This window comes from Arvicanthis niloticus, chromosome 2 (genome assembly GCF_011762505.2).
Source record: "Arvicanthis niloticus isolate mArvNil1 chromosome 2, mArvNil1.pat.X, whole genome shotgun sequence".
NCBI classification, from domain to species: Eukaryota; Metazoa; Chordata; class Mammalia; order Rodentia; family Muridae; genus Arvicanthis; species Arvicanthis niloticus.
In genome coordinates, this window is record NC_047659.1 from 40946913 (window position 1) to 40969804 (window position 22892).

Consider the following 22892-nt stretch of genomic DNA (forward strand, 5'->3'; position numbering starts at 1 on the left):
TGGGGGAAGCGGGGGAGGGGCAAAGGATTTGTTTCATAGTACAAACCTGTACAAAGAATTGAAGTCTCTCAGTACAAAGAACACTCTGATTAGATTAATTTCTCTACTGTGAAAACATCTCTTTCCTTCACAATTTCAGGGTGGGATAAAGGGGTCATACCTGGGCTGGGCATCCCCTCAGTAGAACTCGCTTCCAAAATGTTGTCTGGAGCAATTCCATCCTCCAAAGGTAGGCCTGAAAGATGCATGACAACCGGTAAAAGTCACAGTCATGAGAGAAACAACTCCTGTGGAATTTTCTGCTTTTACTTAATCCAGGAAGGATGAGCCTAAACTTACTAGGGCACTTTATGGTCCAGTTGTGAAATGAGGAAGTTCTACCTCCATCCCCATTCCTATGTAGTCAATCATGGAATGGTGATTCTTTCTGAATAAATCTATATACTGTCCATGTGCCCATTACAATAATCAAGCTGTATAATTTAGTCATTCTGTTGCAGATTTTTCAAAAGCAGTTGAGTGAGAATAATCAGACTATTTTGAGGCCTAGTGCCATTAGACAGACAGACAGACAGACAGACAGACAGACAGACAGACAGAAAATATCTCCAAGTTCATTCATTAAATCCCAGCACCCAGGGTCAAAAGCAGATCTCTGTGGATCTGAGGCCAGCCTGGTCTGATTAGGGAGTTCTAGACCAGCCAAGGGTATATCGGGAGAGCCTGTCTAAAAGATTTGGAAAAAGACAAGTCATGACTGCCACTGCTTTTACTGGCTGCACTAACACACAAAACCCAAGCCACTGTACTACTCCTGGGAGAATACCGTGAGCAGCAGCTGCAGGCTTCCTTTCATCATTCTGAACCAGAGGAGTTTTTGAAGGTGGGGCAGGTGCTTTTCGCTTCATTCTCTTCAGAGATGATGTTCCTCCCAGTGTGCCACTGAGCTGCAATGAGCCTGTCCTCACCATGAATGCTTCAGAGGAACTCTGTAGAAAACAAAACAGCCAAACAATTCTACATTGAGCAATCAACCACAAACTTCAGGATGGCCCTGACCTCCATTGCAAACATATCAAAGACCGAAACAGAGCACAACAGCCATTCATTCAAAATATTTATGAAGCATGTCATGGATAGATGATAGATTAGAGAATGGATCCATAAACAAACAAACAAACAAACAAACGGTCCTTCTAAAAAATTTTAGCCTAGGATGGGGCTGACACACAAATAACAAGCAACAGTGTACAAGACTTTGAAGTGACACAATTGAAAGTTAACATATGATGAAAACTCTGGAGAAATTACTGGATGCAAAGGATAATATGGAAGGGGCTAGGGAGATGGATCAAAGAGTAGTGGTTGCTCTACAAGCATTCAGAGTTTGAATCCCTGGCACCAGCTTAACACACACAAGGTGTCCTACATCTGTAAAGCCAGTGTGTGTAAGGGTGGGCAGTGGAGACAGGTGAATCACTGGGCATCCCATCAAACCAACTGGTAAGCTCAAAATTCAGTGGGAGACCCTGTATTAAAAAAAAAAATTAAGTTGGAGGCAATAGAGGAAGATGCTTAACAATAACCCCTAGCCTCACCAAGCATGCCAGCATGCACGTGCATGCACATATTCTCCCCCCTCCCCAATCTCTGGAGAAAAAGAGAATGGAAAGTAACCTTATACTAGGGACTGACTTAGGGTCAAAAGATGGCTCAATGGTTAAGGGTTCTTACTTGACAAGCCTGATGACTCGATAGATTCCTGGGATCTTTACTGCCTAGAGCCAGTAAAAAATAAAAGGGGGAGGGGGCTAAAAACTAGCACATGATCTTCCTGAGATAATTCCACATGGACTTTTGAAGTTAATGACAGAATTGTTTCTTTGGGCAAGGCCAAGGAGATTTCATTTTAAGTAAAATTCCTGCTATTAATATACTTTTCCTGTTATTAAATATGTGTGATAATCATCAGGTATTAGCCCACCCTTCTAAGCAGATCTCAGAACAACAAAGATATACTGTCTTGTAGTGATGCCGTGATGCTATATAGACAAATAGATAATTTCTTAATTCTTAATGATTCTATAAGAATTCCTAAAAATTATATTAGTAGGTCATCTACAAACATCTCTCTACCCACTTACTCCCTTTACAAAGGGGAGAGATGGGACAGCATCATTCCATTGTGATTTCTGACATAATGAACATTTACACTTCCATAGCACTTGGTAAAATACCTGCAGTCAAACCTAAGCCAGGCCTTACCGAACACTATTTCTCTCCTCCTTCTGAACTCTTCAGACCTCTGCATAACCATCCAAGGAAGGCACTACAATGTGTGCCCAAGCCCACATTTGAATTCAGAGCCACTAACATCAAATCTTATTAAATATTGCAATCAGACCCATTGGGAAAGGCATCCTTAATGGACTTGTGAAATAATACAAGGACCTTCTGTGACCAACAGCTGAGCATAAAACACAGGACCTGGTACTGTTTAAATACCATTTTCAGTGGAATATAAAGTTGAAGAAGCCCTCTACTGATTTCTCTTGTGTTTCTCTTTAATATCTTATGAAAGTAACAAATGTTCCTTATGTCAGCCAAGGGGAGGTTTGGCAGGCAGACTTTCTTGTATATGCTGGTCAGGAGGCAGAGCCTGGAGCAGTCACCAGGCTGTTCAAAACAGGCACACGCAGACGCGCATGCGCGCGCACACACACACACATTCTTTCCCTCCCCCCTTACAGACAGGACCATAACTGATCTAACATACATATACATGGGTGCATTTTAAAGGGTTATGACTCTCCTGTTTCAAAATGCTATATGACCTAAACTGTGTCACATGACATTTGGAAAGAAAATTAAGAGTTGGGTAAAGAAAATGAACATGGAAACTAACCTGCAATTTGATGCTGATAAACACACCACATTATATAGCAAAAAGTAAGCCTCAAATTCTAAAGATAAAATATTTAACCCCAAGGCTGACAGCATTAGATATAATTTCTTGATGAATTCTTTTGATAAGACCTAGTGGCATGCCGCTCAGCTATCCTCACTCATCGGTGAGATTACAGTAAGTGATCAATATGTAAATACAGAAACCCAGGAAGCAACAGAAACTCTGATTTGCCTCCTAGTTGCCTGCTTCAAGAGTTCTGATTGCTTTCATGAAATGCATAATAAAATTCTCCACCTCTGGGCTGTACACTCTAACACTCACTGACAGGTCTGTTCTTTCACCTGATAAAAGCAGTCATTGCATGAATGTTCTCAGGCAGATGTGGTTAGAGTCAGAGCTCTTAAATGTGGGGTATATAGGAGTCTAATGAGGCAGCCTGTTCAGAAATGGAAAAGGGAGGGAGTTTTAAACACAGTCTCACAAATTTCCTGTGAGCATATCTGTAACTCAAAGACAGAAGACCCACAGATTCATTTATAAGTCTGGAGGTCTTAGAAACAAGTTTGTGGTTTTTTAACATGATATTTACATTTCTAGGGATAAGGAATTTAAAACATATCAAAATGAGATGAACTACATTTTTTTTTTTTTTTTTTGAGACAGGGTTTCTCTGTGTAGCCCTGGATGTCCTAGAACTCACTCTGTAGACCAGGCTGGCCTCAAACTCAGAAATCTGCCTGCCTCTGCCTCCCAAGTGCTGGGATTAAAGGTGTGCACCACCACTTCCCAGCAAATTTTATTACATTTATTTTGTGTGTGCTCATGTCTGTATGTCTTAGGTTTTTTCATTTATATAGAATATACAGACATTCTAAGGTTTTTTTTAAAGATTTATTTATTTAGGTGTGTGAGTACACCATTGCTCTCTTCAGACTACCAAAAGAGGGCATTAGACCCCACTGCAGATGGTTGTGAGCCACTGTGTGGTTGCTGGGAATTGAACTCGGGACCTCTGGAAGAGCAGTCAGTACTCTTGACCACTGAGCCATCTCTCCAGCCCGAACTACATTTTTATAAATGCTTCTTCCCCCCCCCTTCCCTCTCCCCTCTCTCTCTTTAAGTACAGGTTATAAGGACAATTTAAAGGGGAAAATAAAAACATCCAAGGAAGGGTTTTACAACCTTCTCCTGTGAAATCCACCCCATTAGTCTGCAGAGCAAGTGGACAGGAATGCACGTTTCTGAAGATAAAATTTAAGTCAAAGGTGCTAGGAAAGTACACTTTAGAGGAGAATGTGACAGTACTGAGTCACCAGGCTAGGCCTACCATAACCACAGTCTATGTGGTAAGTGTGATGAAAACTTACCAACTTTAGTGACAAGATAAAAATGTAAGGATTGGTGCAAATGGTCCAAAAGCAGGAATTTTGAACAAATAAGAATTGTGACTTTAGGTTATCAGCAGTTAAGTTGATGACAAGAGATTACCATGAGCCTTTAAGAAAGTAGCTTGATGTGTTTTATTGTCTTGTAAAAACAGGGAGACAAAAGGTGGTTGGTTACCATGAAGGGTTTTCTCAGGAAAGAACTACAATCAGTCAAGATACAAGCAAAGAAGGCCACAAGAGTCAAATGTGAAGATCTTTTATGTGGACTAAAGCACTACTTTTTATAAGACATGGTGAAACCCTACGCCCCTATGCTGTGAAGAAGTCTTTAATCTATTGAATATATCCTTTGGTCAGTCTTCAGGAAAAGCAGGGGTGTACAAAGTAGAAGATATCAGTATTTTTTATCTAAGCTGTAATCAAAAAAAAACTATTACATGTTTAGGTTGAGCATGTGACAAGTAGGAGTGGAGGGGCTACAAAGTAAAGAGTATTAAACACTAGAAAGCAGACATACAGAACTACTACAGTATCTTAAGAAATACACACAATGAGCTTCTAAAGTGACCAGACAATTTATTGAATATTATTAAATGTGAACTTGTCTAACTGGAGAGTGGTCTATTGAGTGTTCTCAATCCATTTGGAAGATGGAATACTGTAATATTTAGTTAACAAATGAGATTTCAAGTCAGTATTAGGGGTTCAGTCACGAAACATGTCATTTATTGTCTTGGGAACTTCAGCCTTCTCATGAATGGAAAGTAAGCACATTATCCATGAAAAGCATCTATGTCAGAAAGGGACTGGGTTACCCAAATGACGTCATGCATGTACAACAGAGTAATGCCTAGCACTCCATACATGCTACATAGACACCAGCTAGCACTACTACAACAGTTGTCTATTTTTAGGATGTGAATGTTATTTTGTAAATAAGAAAATAGGTACTTAGGTGAGAGAGAGGGGTACAGATATGAAATGGGACATCTAACTCATCTCTTTGGAAGGACTGGAATCTGTCTTAGAATCAACTCTAAAGCCCAACCGTGTTTATGTTCTGCACTCGAGCTTGGGTTATTGCATATGCCAGGTACTGGCTGAAAACCCCCACTGTTAGGTCACTTCAGCACATGTGAAAGACTCCAGTAATAACTAAGGTTGAACACTGGTCTGTTACATCTTGGCAATGAGTAGATAAATGTGTGTCACAGCACAGACACTTGAACAATCTCATGACTAGTTAAAATGAACTGCTTATTAAAACTCTTTAGTTTGGGTATTAAAATTCATTTCCTTCAGTCAAATTATGACAGGAATTTTTAAAGAAGGGCTGAGATTTAAATTATTTTTAAGTCTGAAGGGCTTGCAAACTGAAAAGAAAGCCAGGTTTCTAACTCCCTTGGAGAACGGGCCTTGGCTAATCATTAGCTACTCGATTCTTTGCTCTAGTTAAAGCCACTGATAAGGCTGGCCACTGTTAGTAAGTCCTGCACCTGAGACAGGAACATGCACCCCCCACAAACTTTTTGACCCGTGAAAAAGGAAATATTACAAGAAAAAAAAATAGAACATGGTGGTGAAAGAACATGGTAAGGTCAGACAGGAGCCCGTGGCAGATAGACTGTCTGAATCCATGCCCAGATTATCATTCACTTACTCAAATGACATGAAATCTAACAGAAGAAGAGAGAATTAAGCAATGTGTCCCAGCAGTGCCGAGGACTGACACTGGAGATGTTAGTAGCTTACATATTAATCACAGGTGCACCATAACATGCACAGTAAGTCCTTCGTGAATCAGAAATACAGAGGGAAAAATGTCCTAAAGAACAGGAACACTGCAGCCTGACTGCAATAATGTTGCTCAATGTTTTATCAGGATGTCTTGAATTGCACCTACTTTTAAGAATATTTTCATGTTTGGGGAGTGGTGGGTTCAGGGGGGCACTTAACCACTTGAAATAATCTTTAACCTTAAAATTTACTTTATTCTTCAAGGAAAGATTAACATTATGCTCAGCTAACCTTTTCATCAGCATAAAATCTATTAACTATGTTATGATTGACATTCAGCTTATGCAAATATACCATGAATATGTCCCAACTTCACATATGACTGAAGGCTAAGTTTTAACTCTTGGTGGAAGGTCCCTAAACTAAGTTTAGAACTTAAAACACACAAGTTGGTTTTAAATGTCATTATTTTGAATATAATTATGTTATAATTAATGTAATATAGAAATATGAGATGTTGAATTGGCGAAGCAGGTAAGCTCTGTAAGCAAGTTTTTTCCCATAACAAAATCAACATAACTGCATGTAGAACATAAGCAATGCTTAAAATGAGGAGAGATTTAAAAAAGTAACACTTGTTGTATATCCTAAAAAGTACTAGGCATCCTTTTGAGGTTTTGCTGTTTGTCTTCTCATGTGTGATTTTTACAGCTATGTAAACACATGCAGAGAGAACTGGCCTTACACTGGATGGAAGCATACACACCACTTGTTTGTCATTGAAGCAGTCGAGAAATAAGCTACTTCTGTGTAAAATATGGGAAAAAAAAAGCTTTTTCCAAAGACCTGAATCTCTGCTCTATACTAGCCTCTTCTCTGGAAAAGGGAAGAACCTAAAACTTTATGGCTTATAGACTCTATTTTCTTATTATCTAGTTAAGCCCATATTAAAAGTCCTCCTTGATAGCATGGAAAGTCTTACCTTGTCAAGACTGGCTCAGATTATCATATCCAAGTGAAGGAATGGGGAAACAGAAGTGACCTATCAATTAGCCGACAACTGTGTTGAGCAGGAGACAGGAGACATCAGGTACAGGGCCTGCAGCTCTTCAAGCTGCACCATGTGAGCTGCCAATTTTAACACCACTCCTATCATTCTTCTGAAATAAATACTATGGTAGAAGCCAGTAAGATTAGACCTAGATCATCTAACAGGTGTTCCATGGGGCGTCAACACCATTAGCTGGTGACTTTTTGTTCCTAATTAAAGTTAAGACCCTCCAGGGAATTCCAAGTGGCTGTGTTGGTCACAAGATTTGTATCAAATGTTATCTTGTACAAAATTCATCATTAGTTAACAGTGACGTTTATATCCTCTAGTTAATAAGCTCAGTAAATGAACACATTTTTCTCATACTCTGAGCCTTTTGTTTCTTTGTAGCAATACAAGGTGCTTGTATGGATTCCTGTGTTACAGTAAGTGCAGAGAGAAAGATACCAGGTATTTCAGTGTTACTATTACACTTTAGGTCTTAGGGATCTTTTAATAGGAATAGCCATGGTGACTTGGTTACCACCATTCAAAAGTCCACACTGCAGAGTGCTTTTATCAGGTAGAAGCCAGACTTACATAGTTTTGCAACATAAGAACTAAAAGATCCTGGGAAATTTAGTTATAAAATTTTATTCCTCAGAGGAAAAGAGCACAGCAATGGAGAAGTTCATTGTGTATGGGAAGTTGATGGAAAGAGAACAGAAGAGAGTAAAAACACTACAGAATATCTGGGAGAGCCCGAGATGACACAAGACACATGGAGGTTTAGCAGCTCCCCGTTTACATCCACCCCAGACCTTTTTTGTGCCAAGAAAAAAATAAGACAAAATTTTAAAACCTATGCTATGCCTTTGACAAACCCATGCATTCTTCTTCATGAGACAAATCAGTGTTTATGTCAGTCCCACCCACCCCTCATTCATTGAAATCTATTTATATAATCAAGGTTTATTAGTGACAACCTTGGCTTTAACATTTTAAGCCCAAAGATGAGAACTGAGCTTGGCAGTGCATCTTGTATAAACAAAAAGAAAGTAGAGCCTAGGATCCAACGTAAATGAGAAGAGATGATGATTATCATGGTTCCCTCTAATCCTAACAAACTGGACTGACATGTTTCTTGGGACAGGTGAGGAGAACACCTTACAGATTAGCTGAGCTTAGAACCCATGCCAAAGGCAAATAACAACCAAAGTAATAAACGGGGGAGGGGGCATTTCAGTTCAGTCCAGACAGAAAGCCAAAGATGCCAAGCAAGCTTTATCCATGTGCCGTCCCTACACACTTACACCCACGACTATGCTTCCTCTAACCTGGCTGCTGTTAATGCATGCTGCTGACTAGAGAACGGGACATCTATCCTGTAGCATTCAACACCAAAGTAGGCCAGAGGCTACGTAAGCCTCTGACTTCTGACTTCAGTGTTCTGCAGTGACCTTAGTGTGAAGCTTAAAGCACGTTCAGCTTTTTGCTTACTGATAGACAAGAAAGAGAAACGTGTATTCAATCTAAGAATGGTCAAGCTCTTGTTCTATTCTTCTTCTTTAGAAGTTAAAACATAATTAGCAGGTCCCTTTACTTTTAGGTTTGCAGCAGGACTGAAAGTACCAACCGAGGGCTTGTGTGTAGAAGATTAACGAAATGCTCTTTGTAAAACTTGGCCTGGAACATGAAAAGTAAACACATAAGCACGCACTGCTGCTTTACTTTTAGTGGTTGTGACTCATTAATAAACCTCAGAAAAGTTACAAAGAAATGATGTGCATTATGCATGGCAAAGATTAAAGATTATATTGTGCTGGTAGAGTTTTTCAGATGCATTAATCCACTCACAGCTTTGGAAGTAGAGCCAGATGTACTCATATATCAAGCTGCAACTGCCATGGTAACCATAGTTCCTAGGCAACTGTGGAACTCTTGTGTGAGGTCCATTTTCCGTACAATAAATACAAGAGGAGAGCAGAAGAAAAAAATAAAAATGTGTTACATGATAACCCGGACTTTAAAAATTCACCAAGCAAAATAAAAAATAAAAAAAACAGATGTTTACTTGCTTGATGGGTATATCATCTGCTTTTAAACCAAACTATGAAGAAAAAAAAAAGATAAAACTGTGTAAAAGAGGCATGCAAAGCATTCCTAAAAAATTGAGTCAGCCGCTGAAAAATGAATACTCTGGGTATTAAGTTTCACTTGCATAATATTAGATGGCAAGAAGTCTCAGTTTCTCAATATTTGAACGTTGACTGTGGCAGCACACAAACTAAGACCAAATGAGATGCTCAGTAGAGATTATTATCCCTTTACTGTGTGCTTCTAGCCACAAACCTACCCCAACGAGGTTACACACCATACCAGTGGCTGGGGAAAGTTATTTACTGTTGGATGCCTAGGATTCTAAGCAGTAAAGCTACACCAAATATGCGAGTCAAAAATTCTCCAAAGGTTTTGTGAATTCTAGGGGTCCAGATTTCCTACAACTTCTTTTAAACTTTTCTACCTCCACTTGAAACATAAAGAAGCCTAAGAGGCGAACTGACAGAGATAAGGCCATCCTCGCCTACTGATGTGCTTTTGCTAGACAACAGACAGCAAATAGGTGTAGGACTCGGATTTCTATACTTTGTCTTAAACCCAAAACAGCCAGTGTCATTTTGTTGACAATCTTACTGCATATGGTTACACACATTTCATATAGGAATACACTGTTACTGTTCCTATATATAACAAAAAAAGGCTGAATACCATATACCTTGTAACACAAAAGACATGTCAAATCACTAGAAAAAGTCTGTTTGACAACATGTTCAAAAGTTCTAGGAAAAACTGCTAGAAAATTTCCAATTGGAAATCCATTTTGAATTGAACATTTTCACAGAATATAATAGCTTCACCTTTACAGAGAAAATGGCATGGGGCTGAAAATCATGCTGAAGTGTACAGAAAAAAATTAGGGATGTGAAAAATAAAGTTTAGCACACACTGAAATGGAGCTTCAGTGAGACTTATTCTTTAGATGGAATGTTGGATGCAGAAATTCCACATAGGTCTGCTAACTTGGACCTTTGCTGGACCACTTTCAGGAAAAGCACATACAGCAACTGTCAAAATCAGCCTGAAAGTCAACGGCCAGCTATGTGAATAATTCCAGGGTACGTTCCAAAATCACTATCCAAACATCTCAATTTGCCAATATTGAGAAATACTCTAGACGAATGAAGCAAGTTATCAAACACAGACAAGCCAAAAGTGGAAAAGACATGATCAATACTTTTTTTCCTTTAAAAAACAGGTACATTTAAAGTAAGCATTGACTACAGTAGATCACAAGACCAGTGACTACTTAAAAGGGGACCAAAATGAACCAAAGGTTAAAACAAATACATTGTTCATCATAAATAATTTTATGTATTACTAATATTTAATCTTTATAGTTTACTTTTCTCTCTTTACCAAACACAATAAGAAATTTGTAACATTGTAATAAAACCATTTCAACATTTTCCTTTATTATTATTTTTTTTAAATGCTTTCAGGGTAAAACTGGAAAGATTAGAATGCTGTACTGTTAAACAGCGCACCCTTGTGGTCTAAGTTGCATCACAAGCAATAGCAGCTTGCATCATAGATAATTTTCTTTTCATTATGTTTCCGAATTTCATTGTTATTACTTTCAGTGACTAAAAAAAAGTAAAGTTTGCTAAAACCGCAACTAAATTGTTCAAGGTGATGCACAATGCTTAATTATAATTAATATTTTTATTTAAAAGGGTAAATAAAATGGCAACAGAAATAACATTCATTCATCAACAGGTGTGTTCTGATGAACTTCATGAATATTTAATATAAACAATATTAGTTCAAGAGTTAACAGTCTATAAATATACTAGCTATAGGTGCACAGAAATTAACACACACAAGACAAATTCAGAGTAATGATTTTTCTCTTGAGAACATTCTTCATTAGGTAGTTCAGAGAAGAGGAATGAACCCTGTAGAAGTGGGAGAGCAGAAAACAGAGGTGCCATCTTTCTTTTCTGAGGGACGAGAAGTAAGACTTGAGCAACAATAACTAAACTTCCTGCTTAGAATTGGAATGATTCCTGAAACTGATAAGGTATAGTGGTTTATAAGGAAAATTATGATGTCAACAGATAACCTTGGGACACAAAAAATAGGGTTGCCAGTATAGTTTTTGACCAGGGAAATGTTAAATAAGAATTATAAATGTGTCAGCTGGCCACAGAGAGCAGTATGTAGGTCCATTAAGCTGCTCTTCTTCTGTCTTTACTCTGGATTTCTTTGAGAAATGACTGGAGCAGAAGGAAGGGGAGACACTGTGGGTGAGACTAAATGAAGGCTTCGTCTCTAATAGAAGTCAAAAGAATAAAACAAATGAACACCAAGACAACTATGAACTTTTGAATACAGTTTGGTGGGAAAAAAAAAAAAACAGGGTTGCATGATAATCTGCCAATTTTCATACAATGTGAGTAAGTATTCAAGGATTCAAATTTAACAGCAAGAGTATTAAGATTAGAATTACAAAATGGACATGGTAGTTGCCTAGGAACGTTATTAAAAGTCACAATGGCTTGAAACAGAGTTCTAACGGCCAGAAATCTGAAATCAAAACATGTGGAAAGACATGCTCTCTTTAAAGGACTCTTCTTGCCTGCTGCATTCTCTGGTGGCTCCCATTGTTCCCATATGCCGGAACAGCCAGCTTGGGCCGGGGCTGCACAGGACTTTCTTCTGTCTTCATGCTATATGGCTGTATGAATTGTCTTTTAACGAGCTAAGCATTTGTACTAGAGCTCAACTTAAAGAAAAGATGGTGACACCTCCAAACTTATATCCATATGCACACTCTCTATTTCTAAATCATGTCTACAAGTATTAGGGCTTAGAGAGGGAGGAGCATATATCAACAAGTAAAATAGAAGCAGGGTTCCAGAAGAGTGGGCTTCTTATTCCCAGAAGGCACTGCGATAATTAATGATAGAAAATCATACGGGTGAGTCTCCAAGCAGGAACAATGGGGACAGGTGAGGAGCCAGGAGCCTATAAATAAAATACTCACATGAGGGGCTGTTTTGTGGGTGCTTAAAGTCTTTGGATTTGCACCCTTGTTACATTAGGGCCTGAAGACAACTCTTGGAGGAGCATTATTCAAACCACTACAGTTAAGATCCATTCACAAATTCAAAAAACTAAACCAAACTAAGCTGAAGAACAGATGTCCTTTCTTAGTAAGTGTAATAAATGGACTTTAAGAATACAGATTTAGGTATGGTCAGTTCAGTAAAAAAAAAAAAAAAAATGGGTAATAGAGAAAGTAGGAGAGAGAGAGAGAGAGAGAGAGAGAGAGAGAGAGAGAGAGAGGGAGGAGACAGAGAGAGACAGATAGGGGGAAGGGAAAGGAGGGAAGCAGGCAGGAAGGGAGGGGGAGGGAGGGAGGGAGAGAGGGAAAGAGAGGGAGAGAGAGGGAGGGAAGGAGGGAGGGAGAGATGGAAAAAAGAAACAGAAAACTTGCTAGTTATAAGAAGACTATCAAGATAAAGGAAGAGTTAAAAATGCAGGGTGTCTAATCACATAAAATCTGGTCCTGTGTCTAAACTGTGGAGATGACTAGAAAGGCATGTGTTCCCGAGTGGTGTATATGAGCAGACACATGCAGACAAACATAACCCCAGCTTAATCATTAAGGATTTTGGTAATGAATAAACAAAACATGGTCCTTCAGCTTCTCTAGGGAAAAACAAATAATTCTGGTTCCTGTTGAACAATACATCAAAGAACTACCCAGATGTCCAGATCAAAAGACAAAAATAATCAGAAAATTGAATGAAGATGTGTAATTTGCCAAAGGCAATATTTAAAAAAAAAAATCACTTAACACAGGGCACCAAGTGGTCACAGAGCAGAGGGTAAGAATCAAAAGGACCAGCTTTCCATGAGGTCGCTGGTGGCGTGGATCAGACTTCCAAGAGGCAGACTGTAGAAAGATGATGGAGGGTCCTTGGAAACTGAAGCACACAGAAAGCTGCTGGAACTCCTCGATTGAGGACAGTTGGAACAGTCTATCCAAAGACAAAAACAGCTGGTGGCTATGTGAAGAGTGTCATTTACATTCCTACAGTTCAGTTTTAAGGTAATTAAAATAGAAAATACTCTTTGAAAGGCTACTGTTCATATGAAGAAATATAAGGGAGCCGTACACACAAAAGGAGGTTTTTGAAACCAGCTTTGTCCCGTCTTCCCCACTTAGTTTCTGTCTGGTTCTCACTCAGGCCCAAGCATGCTGTATCCTTGGCACTCTGGAATCCGAACAGAGTTTTCCACCCAACTATTGCACTCCCACACACATTTATGCCTGAACACAAAGACTGCCTTTTCTGTGAAGCGTCACCCACCTACAGGGTGGATGGATACCTTGGAAGTTTTTTAGCAAACAATTCTCTCAGTGGAAAAAGAAATCAGCCCTCTGTTTTGTAAGACGAGATATTTTTTTAATGGCACAGCATTAATTTAGATAAGAATAATAGTTTTTAAAGATTCATTTCTCTATGTGAGTTGCTAACCATCTGGAGGGGTAAAAAAATCCTTCCACTTCCAAAAGGACCCCACTCAGTGTATAAGTATCTCGAAATACATTTTACTTTCAATGTCAGCCAAACTATCTCACCTAACTTTATAAACATGCATGTTCAATCACATTTACCAAAAATCTTACTTATGCTCTACCTAAATAAAGCAAGGAGTGTGTAGATATTTTCAGACAAATGGATCATCACGAAGAGGTCTATTAAGGGAAAATTTAGTATTAAATGTTTTTATTTTAAGCTGAGGAGGTCTGGTGTGGTGGCTAAGCGAGTACAGGGGCAGGGCATTCCTCCAAGCCTGATGACTTGCTTTCAGTCTCTGGAACTGACCTGCTAACAGTGCTTGAGAGACAGAACATACATGCATGGTTCTCTCACCTTCACATGCCACCATGCCACCCACACTCATGCCCACTAAAATAAATAAATGTTCTTTTTTCTTTTTGTAAATTAAGATAATGGTTTACATAGAACATCCCCTCTGGATGAACAATATGAGTAAAACAGCAACACATTCTATTAGACAGTTTGTTTTCCAAACATGGTACTGACAGATCAAGTGGATAGCAGGATTTTCCCTGGAGAATCTCAAAAGATGCCAGAGGTTAGAAACCCAAGAATGAAACATACAAACCTATGCAGTAGTTTAAAATGGATATCCTCAAAATATGCATATAATTCCTCATACATGAAGCCAATGGCTGGAGTGAAGTAAAGCAAGACAAACTCCATATATCCTGTATTAGCCTGAGGATGGAAGCTTCTTAATACTGACATCTACTCAAGACACAGCAGAAGTATTCATGATAGTTTCCTATCACCCTTGTCAGTAACTATTTTACTAAGTACATACTTTTTTTCTTAAAGATTTATTTATATATATGAGTATGCTGTCACTGTTTTCAGACACATCAGAAGAGGGCATCAGATCTTATATTGATGGTTTAGAGCCACCATGTGGTTGCTGGGAATTGAACTCGGGACCTCTGGAAGAGCCATCACTCCAGGCCTCCCTGAGTACATATTAATAACTGTTTCTTCCTCCCCAGATTAACCTGCAAAACAAAGCAAATCCAGGATACCTTATCAGTGTCGTCCACACTGATGGATCTCTCCACACAAGAAGCACGCCTCTCCTGGCCATGAGCAGCGCCCTGAGACGTGGGCATGGGGGGCAGCGGGGCACGCCTCTTCTTGGGTGCATCCGAGGGCAGTGTGTTGGAAACGTACGGTTTGGAAATGGTGTTGGACCTCGTAAAAGATGGACGGTGCTTGCTCACTAGTGGGGTCGCGGGAGCACTGGCAGTCTAACAGAAAATCAAGAGGCAATACCGGTTTATGGTCAAAATATATAAAAAAAAAAAAAACCACTCTAAAAATAATTGTTAAGAATCTTAAACCACTGCATGGAAATGCCTACTTGCTCTCGCTTTTTCTTACTGCGTTGGAAAAAGCTGAAAATCCCTTTGTTTTCTTTCTCCTTCACAATGTCCGGGTTGTGTGATATTTGGCAGGACTCTGAAAAAACATGAAAAACAATTTACTTTTTGTTCACGGGTGGAACATTCATTTCCAGTGTTTCTTTTCTAACCTCCCTTTTAAAAGATCCTCTGGTGATGACCATCACCTGTTACAGCCACTGTGCAAGGCACCATATACCTTACCCAAGTCTCAGAGCAACAGGTGAACACAGTTACCACTTAAGATGAGAACGAAGCGAAGCCTAAGGATGCTAAGACACACAGCCAGGGCCAGGAGGCACAGCCAGACAGTGAACTCAATTTCTTAGGCACTGTGTAATTACCAGCATTTCAAATGCAAAGTAAGAAGGCTTCTTTCCCCAGTGACATGTGACACGTGCTTCTCCCACGCAGCTTATCCTTTTGTTTATTTCAGCTATAATTCTGTCAGAGCTAAACAACCATGAAGATCGCTCTCTCAAAAACATGAGCCGTCATAATTACAGCGGCCACTCTCTGCTCCCGCGGATCTAAACAAACTCCACATGGAAAAGGCTCCAAGAAACATCCGATCTGTACTAAAAACATGCAGATTTTTTTCCTTTCCATCCTTTCTGATGGAAACTCATAATAATGACCATTTAACAAAGCACTTACGAGGTATTGGGTATCACAAACACTCCCGAGATGATTTAATGTATATGGGGGTTGGGCACGTGCTCTATCTATCTATCTATCTACCTACCTACCTACCTACCTATCTATCTATCCATCTATGCAAACACTAGGCAATTCTTTATCAGGGACTTGAGTGTCCATAGATTTTGGTACCCTCAAAGGTTCACAACCAATCTCCCTCGGGCACTGAGGGATGACTGGACCCAGTGTTGTCTCTTAAATGCTATTAATGTTAAACAACCTAGAAGTTCTAGTGGTTCCAGAATTACCAAGCCATAAATATTAACAGTGCTAAAATTTGTCTTTAGTTAGAATGGCAACTGCCAAACTTCAAGGCTCCATTTTTATTTTTCTTTAAAATAAAAACAACAACTACTATAAAAACAGTAACAGCAACAAACAAAACAAACAAACAAACAAACCTGTCTCCTAATATCAACTGAAGCAGTCGATAACCAAGGACCAAGCCAGCATCTAAGCCGCTGTGTCCCAGCACACTTCCAATACGGTATCCCAGTGAAAGGAACCATGAAGGCTCTGCATCAGTTGATTTACTGTTTATAGAAAGCAATGAGCTACAAACTAGTCATGTCAGGGAAGCCCACTGGGAGTCATACTAATGGACTCAAGGCCTGTCCTATAATGGTTTCTATTGGCAAAAATCAGGGCAACTGTGATATCATAAAAGTAACTCTACTGAAAGGTATCACATGAGCTTGAGGAACTGAGTTCAGATTCCATGAACCCACATAAAGCTGGATGTGAGAACACACATCTATAACCCTAGTGTTCTTACAAGGTGGTGGGAAGCAGACAGGAGAACCACTGGAGTCGGCCTTCTAGCTGGAAGGCACATTAAGAGACCCTATCTCAAATGAGGTAGAATACAATGAGCAATATCTGCGATTATCCTGTCTGCTACACACACGTCACAGCACACACACTCCTATCCAGGAATCCCACCCTGACCCACACATTTATATACACGAGATGTAAACAAGAGCTCGTAGCTGAAAGGAGGATTGCCTAAGACTAGCACTCTGTTTCAGCTCCTTGTTAAGATGCGCACGGCAGATGCTGATGACTAGTGATGTTATTAAACTGTCTGTAAGTAGAAGTACAAACTGCTACTTATGAAAGGTGTTTTGTTTTCCTGGAGCAGGGATCTCTCTACGTAGCTCAGGGTGGCCTTACAGTTCTGGGCTTATGCAATCCCTCCTCCTTCACCTCCCAAGGAGCTGGGACTCCAGACAAACATTATCTGGCTCCTATGAAGTATTCTTGCCACAGATTTTCTCATCCGAACCTGTCAAGTCTCTAGATTTATACTCAGTTGACAAGAATAAATAAATAGGGGAAGTTATACCCACAGGGTGCATGGGATCAGTCCTGAAAGAAACAGACTACGGGATGGACCATGAGACAAAGGACCTTGTGTCTTCGGTTAAAAAAAAAAAATTATAAATTCAAAAAAGGAAAGACAAGGACTAAACTGTGAAAATATTTTTTCCATAAAGAAACATGAGAATTTTATGCAAATCATTGATTGCGTAATTTCAATGATCGTGGAAACAAAACACTTCACATAAAAAAATTGAGAGACACCTGGGCAGCACAAGAGAGCTGACCTTGGTGGAATGGGTGTAGGCGAACCTACTTCAAGGCCTACAGGTCCAAAACTACAGGATCCCCATGACACAGGGCAACAACAGGATATCAGAAAGGAGTCCAGTGAGGATCCAGTATTTATAGTGTAGTAGAAGCCAGAGGCCTCATACCAGAACAACAAGTCATTTTATTAATAAACATTTCCAAGTCAAGAACTGTGGACAAAGGGGTATACTATGGGACACACTGTGACACACTACAGCTTCCACAATGATTTGTTTTCTCTGTTGGGGGCAGGGGGAGGTTGCACAGCTGGAGGGAGGGTACAGGGAAAGGGGAGATGAGTGGGATTGGGGTACATAATGTAAAATTCACAAAGAACTAGTAAAAAGGTTCTTTTAAAAATTGAGAGAAAACTTAAATGGGACTTAGAAGTAGATGTACAATCTTAAATGCTTTTAAAAAATGTTATTTATAAATAACATATGTCAATGTAGAGACCACTGTAGGAACACAAAAGAGTGTACTGGCTGGGTTTTGGTTGTCTTTGGGTTGTTTTGTTGTTGTTGTTGTTGCCGTTTTGGTTTTTATTTGATTTTAGTCAATTGGACACAAGCTACAATCCGTTTAGAAAAGGCCTCCCTCCTTCAGATTGTCTGTAGGCAGGTCTGTGGGACATTTTCTTCAATAATAACTGATGTGGGGAAGGGCTCAGCCTCATGTGGTGGAGGGTCCAGTCTCCTGTGGCTGGGGCAACCCCAGGGTAGGTGATCTCAGGTTGTGTGAGAAAGCAGGCTGAGAAAGCAATGGCCTCTCCTTCAAACTGTCCCCAAAGTTCCTCCTCTCCTTGAGTTCTTGCCTTTCTTTCCCTTAATGATAGACTGTGATCAGGATGTGTAAGCGAACTTTTCCTTCTCAAGTTGCTTTTGGTTATGGTGTTTTATCACAGCCACAGAAAGAAAAGCAGGCCAGATAGTTAATATCAAAACATGTATTAGTGCACTCTGTCATAGTAACACTCTAAAAGAAAACTGTCTTTCACATATTAACACTTCAGTAACTCAAAACATTAAATAGGCAGCACACATTGCACGAGGAGGCCTTCCTAAAGCTAACAAGGAACAATGAGGACACAGGGCTTCAAGACTGAAAGTTTTTTATATGCTTTATTTCTAAGAACGCCTCCGTGAAAGAAGAAGTAAAAGCTTCATTCTGAGCTATTTCCCACGACAGGCACATGTTAATTACAAAAAAAAAAAAAAAAAAAAAAAAAAAAATCAGTATTCCATTCACATTTAAGTATTCAAGTGACCTGAGATTTGAATAAGCTGCAACGTCTTAGATCTGTTCAGTAAGTGTGGCTAGACTATGTCAAATGATGCTTTCCTATACCTGACCACCTTCCACACTACATCAGTCCTCAAGTCAAATCATGTGTGCAGCTCCCTAAGTGCAGAGTTAAACACTGAGTGAAAACTTGCCTTCATTAAGGAAATCAGCTCAAGCACTGTAGCTTCCTGATTCTAGAAGAGAAAGTCTCAGAACACAAAGTCTAAAGGCTTCTCATCACGTTCCACCATATCAAGGAGTAAAAACATGTTCGGTTTGGATAGACCTGCTGGACTCTTAACGCTGTAAAATGAGCTCTCTTGACCCCACAACTCTAGTCCCTGAATGTTCAGCTCATGTATATAAGTCTCTGAAAAACCATTAAGGTTAGGCCAGAACAGACATTAGACATCCATCGATAGATTAAACACCTTAAAGTTGAGCCTAAGAAGATCATGGAATGTGGTTCGAAGCAAGCCAAGTACAAGCACTTATTCTAGAAAGAAGTAAAGACCATTTGTTCCCATTTCTTGAATATCATTATAGAAGTAGAATCCAGACATATAAAGAAAGCTATTTTCTCTAGAAGTTTGACACCTTGGCTTAACAGTTAATGTAGCCTCAGAATTGAAAGAAAGAAAGAAAGAAAGAAAGAGAGAGAGAGAGAGAGAGAGAGAGAGAGAGAGAGAGAGAGAGAAAGAAAAGAAAAGTAAAAGAAAAGTAAAAGAAAAAAAACTTATTTTCTGATTCTCTGCCAGGGTATATTTTAAGAATTTTTAACTCCTTTGATTATACTATCCTGTGATAGACAATGAAAATAAATCAACATATACTTGCTCCTGTGGGCCTGATCAGAAAGAAGAACCTGGAATATGCAGTATGTACTTAACAAATCTTTGCTTTTACATACAACAGTAACAAACATACAGATCTGTAGATGAATTTCAATCTGGCAACATGGTTGTTTTTGGCAGGAATATAGACATGGCTTTAATCCCAAACAATGTACGTAAGTAAGGTCAGTCTGTAGAAGGAAACAGCTAGTGCTCAAAGTGATGGCTAATTGAGGGACAAAGCGGTAAGTCACAGAAAGATCTGACAGAATGAGTCAGAGACAGGATACACCCAACTCTCATGAGAACGGACAAGAAAGAGAAGCTATCTAAGAGCAGTACAGGCAGAGAGCGTCAGTTCTGTTCAGTCAGTTGAATTCCGTTCAGCCAGTCAGCACAGGAGGCACTGCAGTGGAGTTGAGTTCATTCCTGAGTTTGTGCGGTTTGATATAGGTCAGCAGAGACAGTTCAAGCCAGAGAATGAGGAACCAGGAGATTAGAACAGACTGCCAGAGTTAGTTTGAGACCGAGCAGAGCAATTCAGTGAGAAGCTGAGAGAAGCCAGATTAAGTAAGTCAGTTTAGCGAGGAGTTTGAGCCGGAACAGCTGAGTTGAAGGCGTTTTGTGACAACCTGCCAGCCAGAGAGAAAAAACTAGACAGGGTGAGTTTATTCAGCAGTAAGTCTCTCAGATGACAATTACATTAGGTGAATAAAGCTACCTTTATACAAATCACTGTCCTGGGCCTATCCTTTTCTTAATGAAAGAAAAAGATTCTCAGATTTTATTATTGAATAATTTTTATCAAATTTCCCTATGAAAGTAATACATATTCATTATAAATTCTCTAAAATATAAAGAAATATGAAAACTTGCTCCCAGCCCAACTACTCAAAGATCATCACTGTTAAGCATTTTATGTGTTTCCTTTCAGAAATTTCATGTGAAAGATTTTCTTACATTCAGTATTAAATTCCTTTATAAGCTTTTAAACCTAATAATAGTAATATAAAATTTTTATGTCATTACAAAATTCAGAGAAAATCTAAATAGTGAGGGGAAAATGTGATAGAACTGCAGGTGCCACCTCTCCCAGATGCTGCTCACTGAGAATAAGTTCAGTCTCTTCCACAGCACTGCCAAGGTACTCACTCACACTAGGAGCCAAGCACACTCCTACCAACCGTTCTTCCTTATATGAGAACCAAACCTAGTTTCCCACACTTTTATCTTGGTATTATTTTCTGTACTGTTTTTAGTGTTCGGGATTGTTTGTTTGTTTGTTTGTTTTTCTCCTATATAGCTCATGTCACCCTTGAATGTGGAATCCTTTTGCCTTGTCTCCCCGAGTGCTAGAATTGTGGATCTACTCCCAGGTCTAGAATGACATCATTTGTCAGTATTCTACTGAGATAAAATTAGTAAAATTTGAGACAGAAATCAAAGAAGGTAGAACCTTTCATTTTTTTTTTAAAGAAAATAAAACCCCAAGATTTTTCTAAGTTAAAATCTCTTACAGAATGCATGTTAGTAACATTAAAAAAAAAATAAGATTAAAATTGAGATTTTAATCTTCCCAATTTTGTGTTATAATTTACAGATTCTTCTGATTTTTATATCTTACCTTGGAAAGATGACTTACTGAAGGCAGTAACAGAGGGGGCTACAGCAAGAGGGAGTAAAACAGGGTAAATGACCGTGACGATTGAAGTCCGTTAACTATTAAATATCAGTGAGTCAAAACAGTAGTCTATGGATTACACTATACCACGACCTCAGAATAATGTCTGAAATTCTCTCTGAGGTGTGCATTAACTGTCTCCTCCATAAAACACTTAATTCCCCCCAATGAAAAAGATTCACACTGAATTTCTAAATGTAACTAGTCTATGGGGCACCAAAATAAATCAATCTCATTTGGTACCTCCACATTTTAACACATTTTCCTCTTCATATGAATAAAAACTCTGCAATATGGAAATTTTCTGGAAGTATTCCTGATTCATTTTATATACAGGCTTACTTTGCATGCTGACCTATGTTGACCTCAGAAAGGAATTTGGCAAAAAATATCTTCAAACTTGAGTGATAGCAAAGCCTTGTACAAAATTATATGGAGTCTTCATTAAGTAATATTTCACTAGAACAGTAACAGGCCTGCATATAAATACTGATTTTGTTTAAATCCAAAAGGCACAAGAAATTAAGTTAAATTCCATCAAAAACAAAACAAAAAAAAACCTGGACAAGGTGGCACAAGCCTGTCATCCTAAACTACTGAACTCAGCTGAGATGAGAGGACTCCATGAGCCCAGAGGTTCAATCCCAACCTAAGCATCTTGATGAGACCCCATCATAAAAACAAAGAGGAATAAAAAAGTGCAAAGCTACCAAAGAAAATATAAAATATGGCAAAAGCTAAAATGTCCAAGACTTTTCTTCCCATTGCAATAACTTCTATCAGGTTAAATTGTACACTTGGTTTGACTTATTACAATTCACTTTTTTTCTTATTATCCCCAGTAGGATGTATTTATTTCTATCTATATGATTGATCCATTAAATCCTTGGCATTATGTAGTTGGAAGCACTTATCTGCATGAATGAATGCATTCATACACACACACACACACTGAGGGGATAAAGTCCACTTACCTCTACTGATATCCATGGCATATAACTCTCTTAGTCCCAAGTCATTCAGAGATTTTGTCAAGTCGAGGGGCTCCTGAGCTTGGTAATCCTTCAACAATACTGTATGCAACGGATCAAACTCACATTTACTGCATATAATGGGAGCAAGGTCCTGAAGCGGTGCGTGGGGACTAACTCTTACTATGGTCTTCTGTGTTTTCTTAAAGTTGATCACTACTCTCACAGTTTTCTGAAATGTAAATTATGATACACAGTTACGACATAGTTTATTTACCAAAATAATATTTCCACAGCGGCATCTAGACAGGTATCTAGAATAACTGACTCTCAATTCTGTGACACATGAATTTAAAACCAGAGTTATACGTCAACCCCAGGTCATTAATTAAAACAAAATCTGTGCAATGCTACCCAGTCTTAAGGTATTATTCAACGTTTTATATTCATTCAGCAAACAGTTCTTTCTATTCTCTTCTTCTGGTGTGAAATTCTTTTTTTCATTAATGCTATAACCTAATTTTAAAACAAATTCTAAGGTAACAAAACTTAGGTGTTTTGACTTTTTTTTTAATGGTCCTGGGGATTAAACGTGTCAATAGTCCCCTTTCTAATTTTCATTTTGATTCAGGGTGTAATT

The 22892-nt window shown here is 38.9% G+C and overlaps 1 protein-coding gene across 9 annotated transcripts in view; it reads right to left on the bottom strand.

Moving 5' to 3' along the window:
* The window catches only part of Cobll1 (cordon-bleu WH2 repeat protein like 1), a 146711-nt gene that overhangs the window by 20487 nt on the left and 103332 nt on the right, over positions 1–22892 (bottom strand). For 5 of the 9 annotated variants that reach the window (XM_034496699.2, XM_076928822.1, XM_076928826.1 and 2 more), the window contains exons 4-9: positions 22256–22484; positions 21225–21263; positions 15113–15210; positions 14775–14999; positions 827–989; positions 161–235 (exon numbers count right to left, since the gene is read on the bottom strand). In XM_034496699.2, coding sequence (XP_034352590.2) covers positions 161–235; positions 827–989; positions 14775–14999; positions 15113–15210; positions 21225–21263; positions 22256–22484 — 829 coding nt within the window. The remainder of the gene's footprint in view (positions 1–160; positions 236–826; positions 990–14774; positions 15000–15112; positions 15211–21224; positions 21264–22255; positions 22485–22892) is intronic. The other 4 variants (XM_076928823.1, XM_076928829.1, XM_076928828.1 and 1 more) reach the window with 1 other exon arrangement.